Source organism: Cetorhinus maximus, chromosome 24 (assembly GCF_964194155.1).
Source record: "Cetorhinus maximus chromosome 24, sCetMax3.hap1.1, whole genome shotgun sequence".
NCBI classification, from domain to species: domain Eukaryota; kingdom Metazoa; phylum Chordata; class Chondrichthyes; order Lamniformes; family Cetorhinidae; genus Cetorhinus; species Cetorhinus maximus.
This window is the reverse complement of record NC_135902.1, coordinates 46709041-46723802: the sequence shown is the minus strand read 5'-3', so window position 1 is coordinate 46723802 and position 14762 is coordinate 46709041. Positions and strand designations below refer to the sequence as shown.

Here is a 14762-nt window from a genome sequence, read left to right as displayed (position 1 = left end):
CTCCACTTTTTTTTCGTCTTTAAGATGCTCCTTAAAACCTAGTGTTTTGATCGAGCTTTTGGCCAGCTTCCCTAATATCTATGTAGTTTTGCCTCAACTTGAACTATATAAAGCTCCTATGAAGCACCTCGTTAAGCAACTTGCTTTGTTATGTTAAAGGTGCTAAATAAGTACAAGTTGGTGCCATAATACCTTTGTCACTCCACCTGGATATAACGCCCATTTTAAACACAACTTCACAACCTATTCATATTTTCAAATTCTGACTCAACAAGAAATGTCTTGAAAGATGGAGAGACCAGCAACTTTAGAGTGGGAAGACTCTTCCAGCAGTTCACACCCTCATTTCATATGCCAAGGAAAAAATACCATGTCACAGTCACCCTTACATCAGGGATTATTCATTATTATAATTGGAATTAAGATGCCTTTGCAACTTCGAATGCAATAACTTGCGGCATATTTGCACTACTAATAAACCCCCCAAAGGCAGCTAGCTCCATTGATGATCACATTGTACTGCTGCTTTAGAAAGCTCACAAAACCAGCCAAAGGGAGCTTAACATCCCCGTTGGCATTGGACTAAAAAAAGACACGGATTTTACATAATGCCTTTCACAACCTCAGGATGTCACAAAGCTCTTACAGCCAATTATTTATTTTTTTCTTTTTAAGCATAATGTGTGAAACACCAAAGCCAACTTGCACACACCAAGCTCCCATGAACAGCAACAAAATAAACAAGATCATGTTTTTATTGATGGTTGAATGATAAACGTTGGCTAAGACATAGGAAGAGCTCCCCTTTGAACAGTGTCGCTGAATTGGCATGGGGCTATCAGGGTCCTGAATAACATTCTCATCTGAAAAATGGCACCTCCAACAGTGAAGTTCTCCCTCAAAACTGCACGGAAGTGCTAGGCTAAATTACGCGCTCAAGAATGGGGCTTGAACTCCAAGCCTTCTGACTCAGAGGGCAGAGTGCTACCACTGAGCCATGGCTGACACCTTACTGATGTGCTCATGCTTTTTAAACTTCTAATGGGTTAAACAACTCAGCCGCTATTCTGTAATATATATAGGAAGACACTGCAGGGGAACTGCTATATTGCTATATTCTCTATTTTTTTGATCTTACCAGATTTTCTTGCACTGACTATTCACTTAAAACAGAGACTGTGGGCCCATAACACAATCTTCAAACATCTCCTCAAGGCCAAGTTTGTTTAGTGCTTTAATTTCAGTGGGCTTTGCTGTCACTGGGCCATGGAATCCCCAAGTGCACTCTATGACCAGAGCAAACAAGCTGATAGCTCCCATCCAAGCAAATAAATTTGCTTAACTGGGTATACTAGACTGCACCGATGAGAGCTGAGTGCGACTCCTCAGTTTCACAATCAATCCTGAAAGCTAGGACATGTTTCATGTTTTGTATCAGAATCTAGAGTTCATGCATTTTACTTCTAGAAAAATATTCTAGGACCATGAGATATACATTGCTTCAGCTGGATACTGCTTCTCAGAGGAAGTCATGAGGACTTTTTTTTTAACCAAACACACAATGCAATAGCGGTCAAATGTGTTCTGTTTCCAGAGTGGGTCAGGCACTTAATACTGGAACAGTATGATTCATGCATCATTGCTCATTATAGGATTGAACAAACTTATATTTCAAAGGAAACACCCTTTATTAATTGGGTTTCAAACATATGAAAAATCAATATCCTATCAGACTTTTCACTGATATCTGTATATACAGGAAAGATTAAGGGCAGGAAATATCCATTTGGTCACTGAAACTCATCCCTAGTAGCTTAATTTCTCTCACCTTTGCATCTACTTACAAGCGAACATCTCTCATGCTCTCTGACATCAGCTATCTTGGAACATATCAAGGATTGAATTTGTACGGTCAAAAGGAGAATCTACCTTTGCTTCACAAGATCAGAGATAAGTAGGAGGATTGGTTCACACATAATCTGAATGTTGGCTGCAAGTCATGTAAATAGGTTTAAGAAATGTCATGGATAATTTATTAACTAAGATTCACACCTGGAGCTCTAAAATACTAGACTTTTCCCCAAGACCTACTGCATTGCAGTACGAATTAAACCATCGTCCAGTTTTCAACAAAACGGATTTGAAAACCCCTGGCATAGCACTTTATAGCCAATTAAGTATTTTTAAGATTGAGTATTGCTGAGAAAGAGACATGCTATCGAAGTTTTCCTTTATGCACTCATCAGGACAGCTTGCAAAATAAACCAACTATAAAGGAAACAACAATTTATGCTGCATGCAAAGAGAGTGCTGATTGGTTGGCAAGTGGACTCTGATTGGTAGAGGCGTTGCTATGGAGAATGCAGCAGAGAACAGTTAAGCTTTTGTTCAAATTCAAAACAGGCAGGTGGATTCTGATTGGTCAAGGCATTGCCATGGGCTTCGATAGCACGTCTCTTTTTTTCAGCAATACTCAAAATTCTGTACTACCAAGTGAATACTTTTGAACTGTATGAGGGATAAATATTGTCGAGAACGTTAGATGAACTCTTGTTACTGGGTTTGTTTTTACATCCAGCTGTCTAGTAGACTGTTTAGCTTCTCATCCAAAAGATGGCACCTCTGATAGTCAAACACCACTCAGGATTACACTGAAGTACCAGCTGAAGGTTTAAACAATGCTCAGCATATTAATTATTGGATGCCGTGCTTTCCACTGCAGCTATTGTTTGCAGGCAAATACTAATTCTTCATATCCACTGTATAGAACATAATTTAATTACAACATCCATAACATAACACAGCAGAAAGAAAAAGGGAGCCTACCAGCTATTTATTGCCTTATACAACCTCAGGAGTTCCAAAGCCCTTTACAGCAAATGAATAATTTTTTGCAATGTAGTCCCTGTTGCAATGTAGGAAACAAGCCAGCCAATCTGAGTACAGCAAAGCAATCATGACCAGATAATCTGCTTTTAGTGATGTTGACAGAAGTAAATATTGAGCAGGATACTGGGGATAACTTCACTGCTTCTCCACAAAATAGAGGCAAAGGACCTTTCACACTCACCTGAAAGCAGGTATGGGATCTTGGTTTAACTTCTTATCTGAAAGATGGCACCTCCAACAGTGCAGCACTCCCTTATACTGCCCTGAAGTGTAAGTCTATACTTCTGTGCTCAAGTCTCTGGAGTGGGACTTAAACCCATAAACCTTCTGACTCAAGAGGCAAAAGTGCTACCCTGAGTCACAGCTGACATGTGAATAGCATACAAAGTCTGTGCTCATTCAGAACTAGATGACCACAGAGGCTCACTCAGGTTTATTCTGTGGTATTTTCACACCACAGCACAATATAACTGCTCAAAAAGACTCTTTAATTCTCCAATGGCTCAGCTAGCTAAGGCAGCGAACAGGTGAGTCAAGAAGGTTCAAAGTTTAACTCCTGGTCTGTGTTAAGTTAATTGATCTCAGATATATGGTTGTTACAAATAGCCTCAATATTGTGTTGGGGGTGGATTGCAACCAGAGTTCCTACTCCTGACACTATTGAGCAATTCCTGCTGGAACTGCCTGTGAAAAATGGGATAAGGACAAAATTGGGTTCAAGTTCAACGCACCCCACAACAAGTTAATGGATTAATACTCAGATTGGATCACATGAAAAAAAACCTACTTAATCAATGTAATAGAGGGCACCCAGTACCCATGAAATCACATGCCAGCAAGGAATTTATGTCTTCAGCACGAAAGGAGAGAAAACTTGCATAAAGTCATTTGAGAAAAAAAATGCTATCACTAAACATTCTCCATCACTGCTTATACAAGAGCAAAACTGACTTAGAGATTATTCAAAATGAAATCAAACTTAAAAGGATGAATTCACCAAATTTTCCAATTATTTTAACAAGAAGCTAAACCAAGTATAAACCTTTTGAGTTGGGGATGTTTTCATTTATATTGTGCAAATATATTAGGGTAACAGAATAATTTTTATCCTGCATAATGAATTAAAGGATACTGGTGACCAAATATGATTAATAGCTACACAACACCTACAATTAGAGCTTTCCAATTTAAATGCAACTCTCTCCCACTCAGAACAAATGAAAACATCTATCAAACCACTTCTTAGAGCAGCTTTGATGGCAATCCATAGATTATAAATGTTAGAAAAAAAGTAATCACTGTGGTGGTTTTATCTTAATGTCAAAAAAAGGTGGATGTTGTGCTTTGCTCATTAAGGTTAAAGCATAGAACTCTTTATTCTCGACATGTGCAATAAATGTAAAGAACATTTGTCTCACTACGCTTTTGAGTACATGAAAGTTGCCGTTTAGCACCAGAGGGCTCAAGGTGATTTGAGTGAGGAAGTACAAAGTTAAGGGAACCAATTCGCCTCCATAATCACCAATATCATTTACATGAAAAAGATGATAATTAAGGATGAATCACCTACACATTATATAACTTGAATAATGCTTTAAATTTAACCATTTTGCAATCGTTTGACAACAGTCGGACCACAATTTCAAATTTGATTAACTTTAAAACCTACTCTCAAGCTCTCAAAATTTGTTTTCCATCACATGCTATTACCTGGGAACAATCCAAATAGTGTAGCAAGGTGGCCAACAATACAGTAACCAAAACCATACTCTAATCACACAGCTCACAGAGTGCAATTAACAGCTAGGCAGAACGCCAAGAAATTAAAATTCAAAAGTTGTACTTCGTTCATGAAAATCCCAGAATTTTAGGAGAAGCATTATATTAAAATTAGTTTAGTCGATCTTTATCTTCCTTCAGTTAAAATTTTAATGCATTCATTAAATATGCTCAATTCCAAGACTAATGGTTCGTCATTATTTTCCAGAGTCGGTAATAGATAATACCGAAAGGAAACAAAATGAAAGGGAATAAAGCTAAATCCTTAAGTGCATCTTATACCTCAAACTTTTTAATTTTCGATTTCTCGCCCATTATCCAAATATTCCACCTTTGTGTCATTGAGAATCAAAGGGATTTTCTCTGTTTTAAAGCCAAAGCATCCAAAAGGGTGAGTCTATCAGCACACAAAAAATATTTAAAATACTGATGGGGATGGGAGGATGAAGGGAGGAAAACTTGCATGAAGATAGGAGTAATTGCTATCAGCAGTAATCTGTCAACAATAATTAGCTCCCTTAAGTGTTGGAGAAATCCTAATCATGTCATAAACACTCATTGTATAACTGAAAGTAGACATTATATGTCTTTGTAACAGAGTTTTAGAAAGAGCTACAATGATTAAGAGCTTCAAAAGAGCTTCTACCTTCTCTCACAAGAGTTCCTTTATCTCTTACTGCAGTTAATCAGCACAGCAAAGACAAAGAAAAGCAACAGCATCGTTAAAAATCAGGATTCTTCTTCCCCTGTGCCAGCAGCTAGAAACTCTTAAATGCTTCCCATACAAAACCCAAAACAGTAAACAACCAACTTTTAGCCATGGGACGTGCTATCATAGTGTCAAACTTTAACAAAACAACAAACAAACAACTGCCTATAATGAAAACCAAAGAGAAATGGGATTATGGAAGGCAGCCTCCATATTTGGCTGAAAGGAGCCCACCATCCTGTCTTTTTCCAACCAGAGTTCATGTATTTGTTTTTGCCTCCCAAATCTGTATCTTTCTTTCCAGTAACTCTGTTTCAATCTCTCCAATCAGATGTGCACCCCCTGCCACAACACCCAAATAGGCCTAATCAAAGTCAAAAACGAGGGTGCAGTATGCCTCCTTGTACTGTCCACCGCTTTCAGCTGTCAACCGCGCCCTTCTCCCCCAAATCTTTTGATGTCAATTGTCCATGTCTGTGGGATTTCCTTCACTGGGTTTCACTCTTACCTATCTAATCACTGTTAGAACATCGCAAGTAATAACTTCTCTTCCTGCCCAGGCATCATTGTCTCTAGACTATCCCTAAGGATCTATCCTAGGCCGCCACCTTTTCTCATCTGCATGTTGCCCTTTTACAGCATCATCTGCAGACACGGGGTCAGGCTCCACATGTAGGCTTGATACCTGCTATAGTATCACCTACCTTCGTCCATTCATCCACAACTTTATCACCAGACATGACTTTTCCAATGCTCTCCAGGCTGACCTCCCACATTGCATCATAGGTAAAATTATACTCAGCCAAAACTCTACTACCTCCTCACTCACTCAATTAGGCCATTATCTGTGCTCACTGACCTACACTAGCTCCAGGTCTGGCAACACCTCGATTTTAAAATTTTCACCCTTATATTCAAATCCTTCCATGATCTTGACCCACTCTAACTCTGTGACCTCTTGAGATAACTGCTCCACCAACAATGGCCTCTTGCATAACTCAGATTTCCAATGCCACACCATTGACAGCTGTGCCTTTAACTGCCTATGCCCTAAGCTCTGGAATTCGCAATAATAATTTGAGAATTAAAATTTCATGACAGTTGTTAGATTTCAGATTATTTAATCTGTCAAGAACTTCTGCCATACAGGCTTCAAAACCCAAAACAAAAGTTGGAAAAAAATTTACAGTATGTGCAAGAATGGAGGGATGCTAGATTCTTTTCATCTTCAATGTTCAATACTTAGAAGATGCCTTGGAACAGAAATCAGATTCAACAGTGCATCTTCCCTTTGTTTGACATACATTCTACATGAAGAGGAAGGAATTCAAGCTTCCTAAGAAACATGTAGGAGTTACAAACAGGGTAAACCACTGCCTCCCCCCAAAACACAATGCTGAAGGATAGAATGCAAGAGCCTACATCGGAGCAAGTGGATATTAGCATAAGAAACTGGACAGCTAACTTATGAAAATTCATTTTAATCAGACTGTATTCACAAATAAATGCTACAGTAGTGGAGTACAATAACTCATATGCAGTTCTCTCGAAGAGGAAGCATAAAATTGCTATCACATTTTATAATAGGGTGCTCTGACCATGTAATACCCTGAGCTTGGATTCGACTTCTGATTTTCTGTTTAAAAGCAAATTTAAAGATCTAGAAAGATATGGAAATCGTCAACTGTGGTTTATGACTCAACAATAAAGAATTGCACCATTCATTGTCTCTCGGTAGAAGTACTATATTTAAAAGTAACGGCACAAGGGCGAGATTTAAGCCTGACTACTTATATTGTAATTTTTTTTCAGTACATTTTTTTTGCAATGAACTGGAAGCATTTCATTTTTGGTGTGTGATAGTAAACATTAAGAGAGGAGCATACATACCTCTAACTCCTGTTCCCTCTGTAATGCAAACTGCTTAAATGACTTCACTATGATGCCAGCATTTGAGCAGTCATACACAAAAATGGAGGGGCTGCCCATCCACGTTTGAAGGTCATAAATGGAGAGAGGAATATACTGGGTATAGTTCTGTTATAAAAGGGAAAAAACACAATTAGTTGTTGGAAGGAAGAAAAAAAAGGAGATCTATGCTTCTCTACTTATTTTAAAGAAATTTGCCATAAACTTTAGTTTTATTGCAAGCTCTACTGTCATGACAAATGCAGAACTAATTATACTGAAGCAACATCATTCATCAACACACCTGTTAAGTGTAGTTACATATAAAATTCCCCCACACAGTCTTATTATCAAGGGAAATCAGCATGAATTTAAAATTCTTTTTAAACTAGACTTTCAATTTTACAATGTAAGGATAGTAATATAAATAACCGCATGAACATAACTTTAAAATTTGTTTAATGTTAAGAATTTTATCCCTAACATTGTAGAGGTTAATCAGAACAGTTAATGCCTCTCAATCTTTGTGAATTATCAATTCTCAAAATGTGAATGTCACTGGAAAGGCCGGTACTAATTGCCCATTCCTAGTTACTCTAAGATGATGGACCTCAATGAAATGGTGCAATCATATGGTGCTATTTTTTTGTAGTGGTTTTGATACAACCGAGTGGCAAGCTAGGCCATTTCCAAGGGCAGTAAATCCTGAATCACATTGGTTTGGGATTAGAATCACATACAGACCAAATTGGAGAAGGACATCAAGCTTCCTTCCCTGAAAGATATTAGTGAACCAACTGAGTTTTTACAGCAGACAGCTTCATGGACATTTATACTGACATTAGCTTTTCCTTAACTGAATTCAAATCCACAAACAATGGTGGGATTCAACCTCATGCCTGCTGGATTATTAGTCCAGATTGCTGGATTACTTGTACAATAATAACAGCCATTATATTCAAAATATAATTCACAGGTTGACAGACACTGGTGTTACTGAAATCTTGATAACGTGAAAGGGTTTCATTATTGTGGTTTCAAGAAAACACATCAATTGAATTATTTTGGAAAAATAAATCAATTGAATTATTTCAGAAAATAAGAGAGGAGATCACTTGGAATTTTGCAGATATTATCACGCATGAACAATTAATTGCATTAGATTTAACTCAGAAGTTACAACCAAAATGTAAATGGAAAAAAATACATTTGAACTTAATTTTGAGTTTCTTTTCAGTTCAAAATAACTGTAGGCCTGTTTGTGAAATCAGGTCACCTGCTACCAGCAAGAACATAAAATAAGTAGTGCACATTGCAAAAGGACGAAGCAGATGTTCTTTACTCCAGAGGATGTGCACAACTTTAAAAGACTAAAAATTTACAATCCAACATGGTACTCCTGTCATTTGAGAAAGGGTGCAGGCGAAATCTTAAAAATGTTGCCCCACAGATACTGTATTTGCTATGATTTGACGTGGAGGGCTAAACAATGTTTTATGATGTTTTACTATAACAAAAGACGAAACGTTCTATTTACGAACACTATCCTTGTGGGCAACTTATAACTTTAAACCGCGAAACAGAAAACCCCCCTTTTTATTTTAGCACAACCAAAAAGCATGTTTCACAGGTATGGGTTCCACTGTCCTTCAATTCTCCCGAACTCAGTCCAAATGATTCTTAGCTCGAGAATTTACTTCCGATCCTTTCCTTTTCCAACCTGGAAAATTTTTAATTCCAAAGCTGTTGCAGGCAGTGCGAGTTTTCCTGAAGACATCTCCCTGTACCTAAAACTAGGGAAACCTCCCAGCATTCTTTTAACTCCTCATGAATTTGGTCTTTCCCATCCGAACATGAGCTCCCATCTGCATTCTTGCGCGGTGAACCATAGAGACTTTCAGCCTCTAGCTTCTCTCTCTCCCGGACCCTGGCAGACCGACTGAGTTTTCAGGGATATCTTAGAATTCTTTCCCCTTTCAAAACCAATTTCCATGGTGACATGAATCGCACGGTCCTTGTATCCAGATGGAAATGCTGATTAGCTATCCTTGAGAGCCCAACTCTCTTTCATTTTGGAACTAAATGAACAGTTTAAAATCCAACTGTTTACAACCCAACATTTTCAACACTCTTCTGGGACTATGGAGACTTTCAGTCTACCCACTATGAGTGCACAAGCTGCTGTCATTGTCTCCAAGTGTAGGCATCTTGCGCCCTCTTCCCAGCAAAACAATGCCTCCCCCCACCTTTAATCTCTAACAATCAAACCACCCAGACTTGCTGTCAGGCAGACTTCAGAACAGATCACATGACCCCCTTCATTTTACCTTAAAGACACAGTCCCAAAATATAATCTTATAAACCTCTTATTTGTATCACACCACCTTAGGGTAAGCAACTTTAAAACCCATCCAGAGAGCCTCCAGAAAATATTCTGCTCAAAATTTATGTAAACTAAATATCTTTAGAAAAATAGTAAAGACAATGAGTGTATGCCATGGCAAGTCAGAGTGCAAAAAAAAATCAGCAATGGAGTTAAGCAAAATAGTGCAAGGTTGCAATGATCTAACCATGCAAATGCAACTTCATTCAAAAACACGCCAGTTCTGGACTTTAAAAAAATAATCAGGTCAGCTGTACTGGCCCCATCATCACCCTTTGAAATATAAATTTTAAGTTATGAGAAGTTATGAAATTTGGTGTTGCGTTAGACCTCAGACACCATTTGAATATTGCACAAAGCAAAGCACTGCAACCTACACGTGTATGTTTGCACTTATTGCCTTTAAACCAAACTAAAATATTCAGTTCCAGTGCTTTTGGCATAACTTCACAACGAGATTAACTCAGTTTATTGGGCATTTTACAATGGTTTCCTGTTAAATCAAAATTCATGTTTGCCATTACTAAAAATGCAAATGAAACAATTTAACTTTAAAAACTAATTACAAAATAGACATCCAAGCTGGAATATAGAGTATTTTGGCAACATATTTCATCCAAATCTTAGCTATACAGATGGGCAAGTTTCAGAAAACTGTACTGTCATCCCTTTTTAGAAGTAGAACAGCTTACCTAGTTTCATAAACATACTTCAATGGCTTCAGGGTTTATCCAGTAAGCTTCTCTTATACTATCTGAATGGATTGAGCATTGGAAAGAGGCACTAACTGGATGACTTTGGAATTGTATTTGTCCAAAAATATAATGGTTGAAAATAAAAATACTGAAAATCAAAAATTCAATCAAATTTTCAAGTGGAAGCCAAAATCTGCACATCAGCTTTACTGGGCTATCTTTGATACTTAGAAGCACATGCAGTCAATAACATGCAGGGCAATTTAAACCTGAACTCTGCAAATTCTAAGCTTTACAAAGCCTTACTTGAAAGACATAATGGTTATGTTGTTGAAGGTGAATGAATTATTCTAATTGGACTCATATTAAATATGCAGTTAGATTAATTAAAACGTTTTACAGTAGCATACACACCAGCATACATGCTAGCATATCAAACAAAAGGACAATGATATTGATACCTGTTATTTATTTCTTCCTCCACATTATGCACTATTCCATAACAATAAGCAGCTAAATAACCTCGCCAAGATCTTTGCAAATAACAGGATGCAACCACAGTTCCAAATGTGTTTGCCTCCAATTTCTCCTCTTCTAAGAGAAAGTCTCTATTACTTTAGCACTCCATCTCCAATTACAGTGATTTCACTAGCAGCAAACCGCAGCAAAAATGCAAGAACTCTGGTTGCAAAGTTTCCTGAAGGTTTTACACCTTAAAGTTACAAGTAATTGTCTATATAAACAAAGTGATACTACATCAAGTTACCTTGTGATTGAGGTGCTTTTGTGCTTTGACAAAGGTTTTAAATGTTTTTTTAATGTCAGTTTGAGCTATATGCCAGGCTAATCATATCCTGATTTGCAAAAACTAGAACTGTAGGAAATATTATCCTAAATATAAACTATTAAGGATAATGCTGGAAAAACTCAACAGGTCTGACAGCATCTGTGGAGAGAGAAACAGAGTTAATGCTTCGAGTCTCAATGACTCTAAACTATTAAGGGTATGGTTAGAGGCCCGTGTAATATACACATGATCAGAGCACAACCCGAGGTTAAATCCACTCCAAATGGCAAATAACTTGCTAAATTTAAAATCTCATTGATGACTTTCTCTTCTCAAATTGTTTACTAACCCACAAGTCCCAGCATATCCCCTAAAAGGAGGACAGGTCGCTTATTTTGAGGTCTCCCCCAACTCTGCTCCAGGCAGGCTGCTGCAAAGGAAGTAATGTCATGCACAGTGTCTACCTCTTTCATTTTAACTCCCCTTGGTGGAAGTAGTTGCCTTTGCATTTAACTTATCCCCAAGACGGCCTTAAATTACAAATTCATCGTGTGGGGAACTGCAGAGAGAATACATATCTAACCATTATATGTACAGATACAAAGTGTAATCAGGTCCTCAAAATATTATTCACTATGATAAATTAATGTACACAGTTAGAAAGATAGACAATACATTCTATACATGCACAAATTTTGATAGTTTAAACATTGTATGTAAGCCTTATTTCACTCCTTCCATCAAGCCACTGCCAGAAATTTGGCACAAGCCACCAGAACTGACCTAATTTACATTTTCACACAGCATCCTTATGCAATGTAGACACTTTAGAAAACTTATTTTAATCTGTTAAATAATTCTGGCTTATTCCATACTGTATCATGTGCCACTCACCGATATCAAATCCATATAAGTCAAAGAAATTTTAAAAATTCATTTAATTTCATAATTGACTCATTCAAGTTCCACGGCTGGTACCACTTGATGATTAACTACACTCACCCAACCTGTAGCTTCCAGGTTTCTACACAAATTGATTCAACATATAAGTCCTTTGTGAAAAGCACCTGGAAGCAGCCATCACCTTCCTAACATAAGTGCATTTTTATACACTAATTTTATATCCTAGTTATGTTGAACAACTAACAGGCATGAAAGATATAGTCTCACTTATAATACTCCCCAGGGCTGCTGATTTCAAGAAGGAACGCAATAATAATGTTAGAGTTTAATCCTAGATATTACCAGCATTCAAAATTGGCATGATAAAGTACACAATTATTATTTACCTTATTGAATACCCAGATTTCGCCATTTACTGTCGGTCTTGGCACTCCATGTCCATTATAATGGAAAAGCACACGCTCCTCCTTGGCATTACGTCTGAGAGAGGTGCAGAGTTTTTTAACTTCGTCCACTGTTGGGTCCAGGCTCTGCTTATATCTGGCCTATTGAAAGAGAGACAGTATTTATTAATAAGCATAAGACTTAAGTAAAAAAGAATATCAAAATTTGTAAAACCCATCTCTTGCTAACTATATTCTGTTTTTATGGGAATCAATGGAATAAACAAGCTGGGATTACAGACTATTTTCTTTTAAAAATACACAGTACAATCACTGGCACAAGAAATCATAAATTCCAAATGATCTATTATAACCAAGATCTGAATGCTATTTCTGATTACTGCTCCATTAGCACTGGATTGATTGATTGGTGCACTTTAAACATGGGAAAATTGAGCTTCTGGAAATAAACAGCAAGCAGTCAAGTGCATGAAATTAAGTAAGGAGAAACTGCAACACCCTAGGTTTCCAAGGCAAAAAACTTTCATGAGTGATCATCTTCTATAATGTCACAGATTTCTAACATGTAATTATTTATTTGGATTATAATGCATACTGAGCTATTTCAGCTATTATCGTTAGAGGTGTACCTTCCTTCAACCAGTAGTTCCAATAGCTTAGAATTTACTTTTACTTAATAGGAATCCCATTTCTATCAAAATGGCACCTTTACAGCAATGCATGACTGCCAGCAAGTTCCTGATGCCTTTCAACCAAATGGGATTGTATACATCTTTTGCTTCATCCCGCAAAATACTCAGATCTCCCCAAACTTCAAATGTTAGAGATGCTTAAGAGCATCTTTTTTAAATCTTTTAAAAATATATAACATTTTAATGATCCAGAAGATAGTGGATTGTGGAAGATAAAGTTGTGGTTCCATCCAACTCTGAGAAAGAGAGGGTTGTGGGTGTGTTGGACCACCACCATCATTTACCCATAGTCTCCTCTTAATTCAAATTATCTGCTCCTTTGATTTTTTTAAAAATAGAACAAAGGTCTCCTGTGCTCTCTTATTTAATTTGCTTAATTTTAATTGCTGGAAGGGTTTCAAAAAAAACTTGAATCAAAAGTAGGTTCAGATCGTAGCATGTTTAATGAAAAGAAACGTCCCAAGGACAAAAACCAGGAAGAGAGAGATTAGGAACGTGATGGATGGGCTTGACAAAAAATACATCTTTTCGGATGGATTTTAAAGTTGGGCAAAGTGGAGGAGTTGAAGTAGGGAGTTTCAGAGAACATGACCATTGTAACTGAATGCCCTGCCAAAGTGCTTTCCAAGCTTTTTTCTGCTGTGACCCCCATTTTAATGCTCCACATTTGGTGCGACTCCAGAATGAAAACCCTCCTCCCGCACCCCCTGTTGAGCGGGATGGGGGTTCAAACAGAAGGGATACAGGTACAAATAAGACAAAGACATTTTTACTATTTTGCATACTCTGTTGCTGTCAGCGATCGGGCCTCAGAATCATTGAATTAGGCCATGTCCGCAGGCAAAAAAAAATTGTGCACATTTCAAAGGCCCTCACAGCCCATCCCAGGGTTGTCAAATCTGAGTCTCTGCTCCACAGCCGCCTTTGCTGCCTTGGGGCTCACATCCCCAATTGTTCGTCCCGTGATCCCTCTGGAACTTGCAGCCCAATCCAGAATCAGCAAAGAGGGCACTAGGGGACAGGGCAGGGGGTGTGTGTGTGTGTGTGTGTGTGTGTGTGTGGGGGGGGGGGGGGCGGAAATAGGACTGTCAATATTAGTTCTATGGTGAGTAAGACCATGTGTGGAAATATGGACAAGCATTTCAGATTTAATATGTTGTGGATAAGGTGTGAATTGGGATCAGGAGCCATGGATGAGCTGGGGCAAGATGCCCTAGTAATAGTCAAATCAAGGATGGTCAGGAAGTGGAAGGACGGAGAACAAGAGATCAGCGGAGCTGCTGATTTTCATTATGGTTACTAATAAATCAATACATTCTAACTTCTGTATCAAGGTATGTAATCGTACTCCCCAGTGCTTTCACAGGTCTTCACATGTCAATTTTTCCCCCAACCTACTCATCAGCAATGCTACTCACTACCTCTTCCAAACTTATGCTCAGCTACTCATGCTTATTTGCACAACCACTCTGATAGCACACTGCGCACAATCATTGTCCATAGCAACTATGGAACTACTGCCACAAAAGATATACAAGTTGGTGCAAAGGCAACTTTTTTTTAGCATTGCCTGATGACTGTTAAATTGAAGTTCCCCTCCAAGCCACTCACCA

The 14762-nt window shown here is 38.0% G+C and overlaps 1 protein-coding gene across 3 annotated transcripts in view; it reads right to left on the bottom strand.

Annotated features, from left to right (window-relative positions):
- The window catches only part of rptor (regulatory associated protein of MTOR, complex 1), a 427059-nt gene that overhangs the window by 213309 nt on the left and 198988 nt on the right, over nt 1-14762 (bottom strand). For all 3 annotated transcript variants that reach the window (XM_078571169.1, XM_078571168.1, XM_078571170.1), the window contains 2 exons: nt 12440-12598; nt 7268-7414 (listed from right to left, as the gene is read on the bottom strand). In XM_078571169.1, the coding sequence (XP_078427295.1) occupies nt 7268-7414; nt 12440-12598 (306 nt within the window). The remainder of the gene's footprint in view (nt 1-7267; nt 7415-12439; nt 12599-14762) is intronic.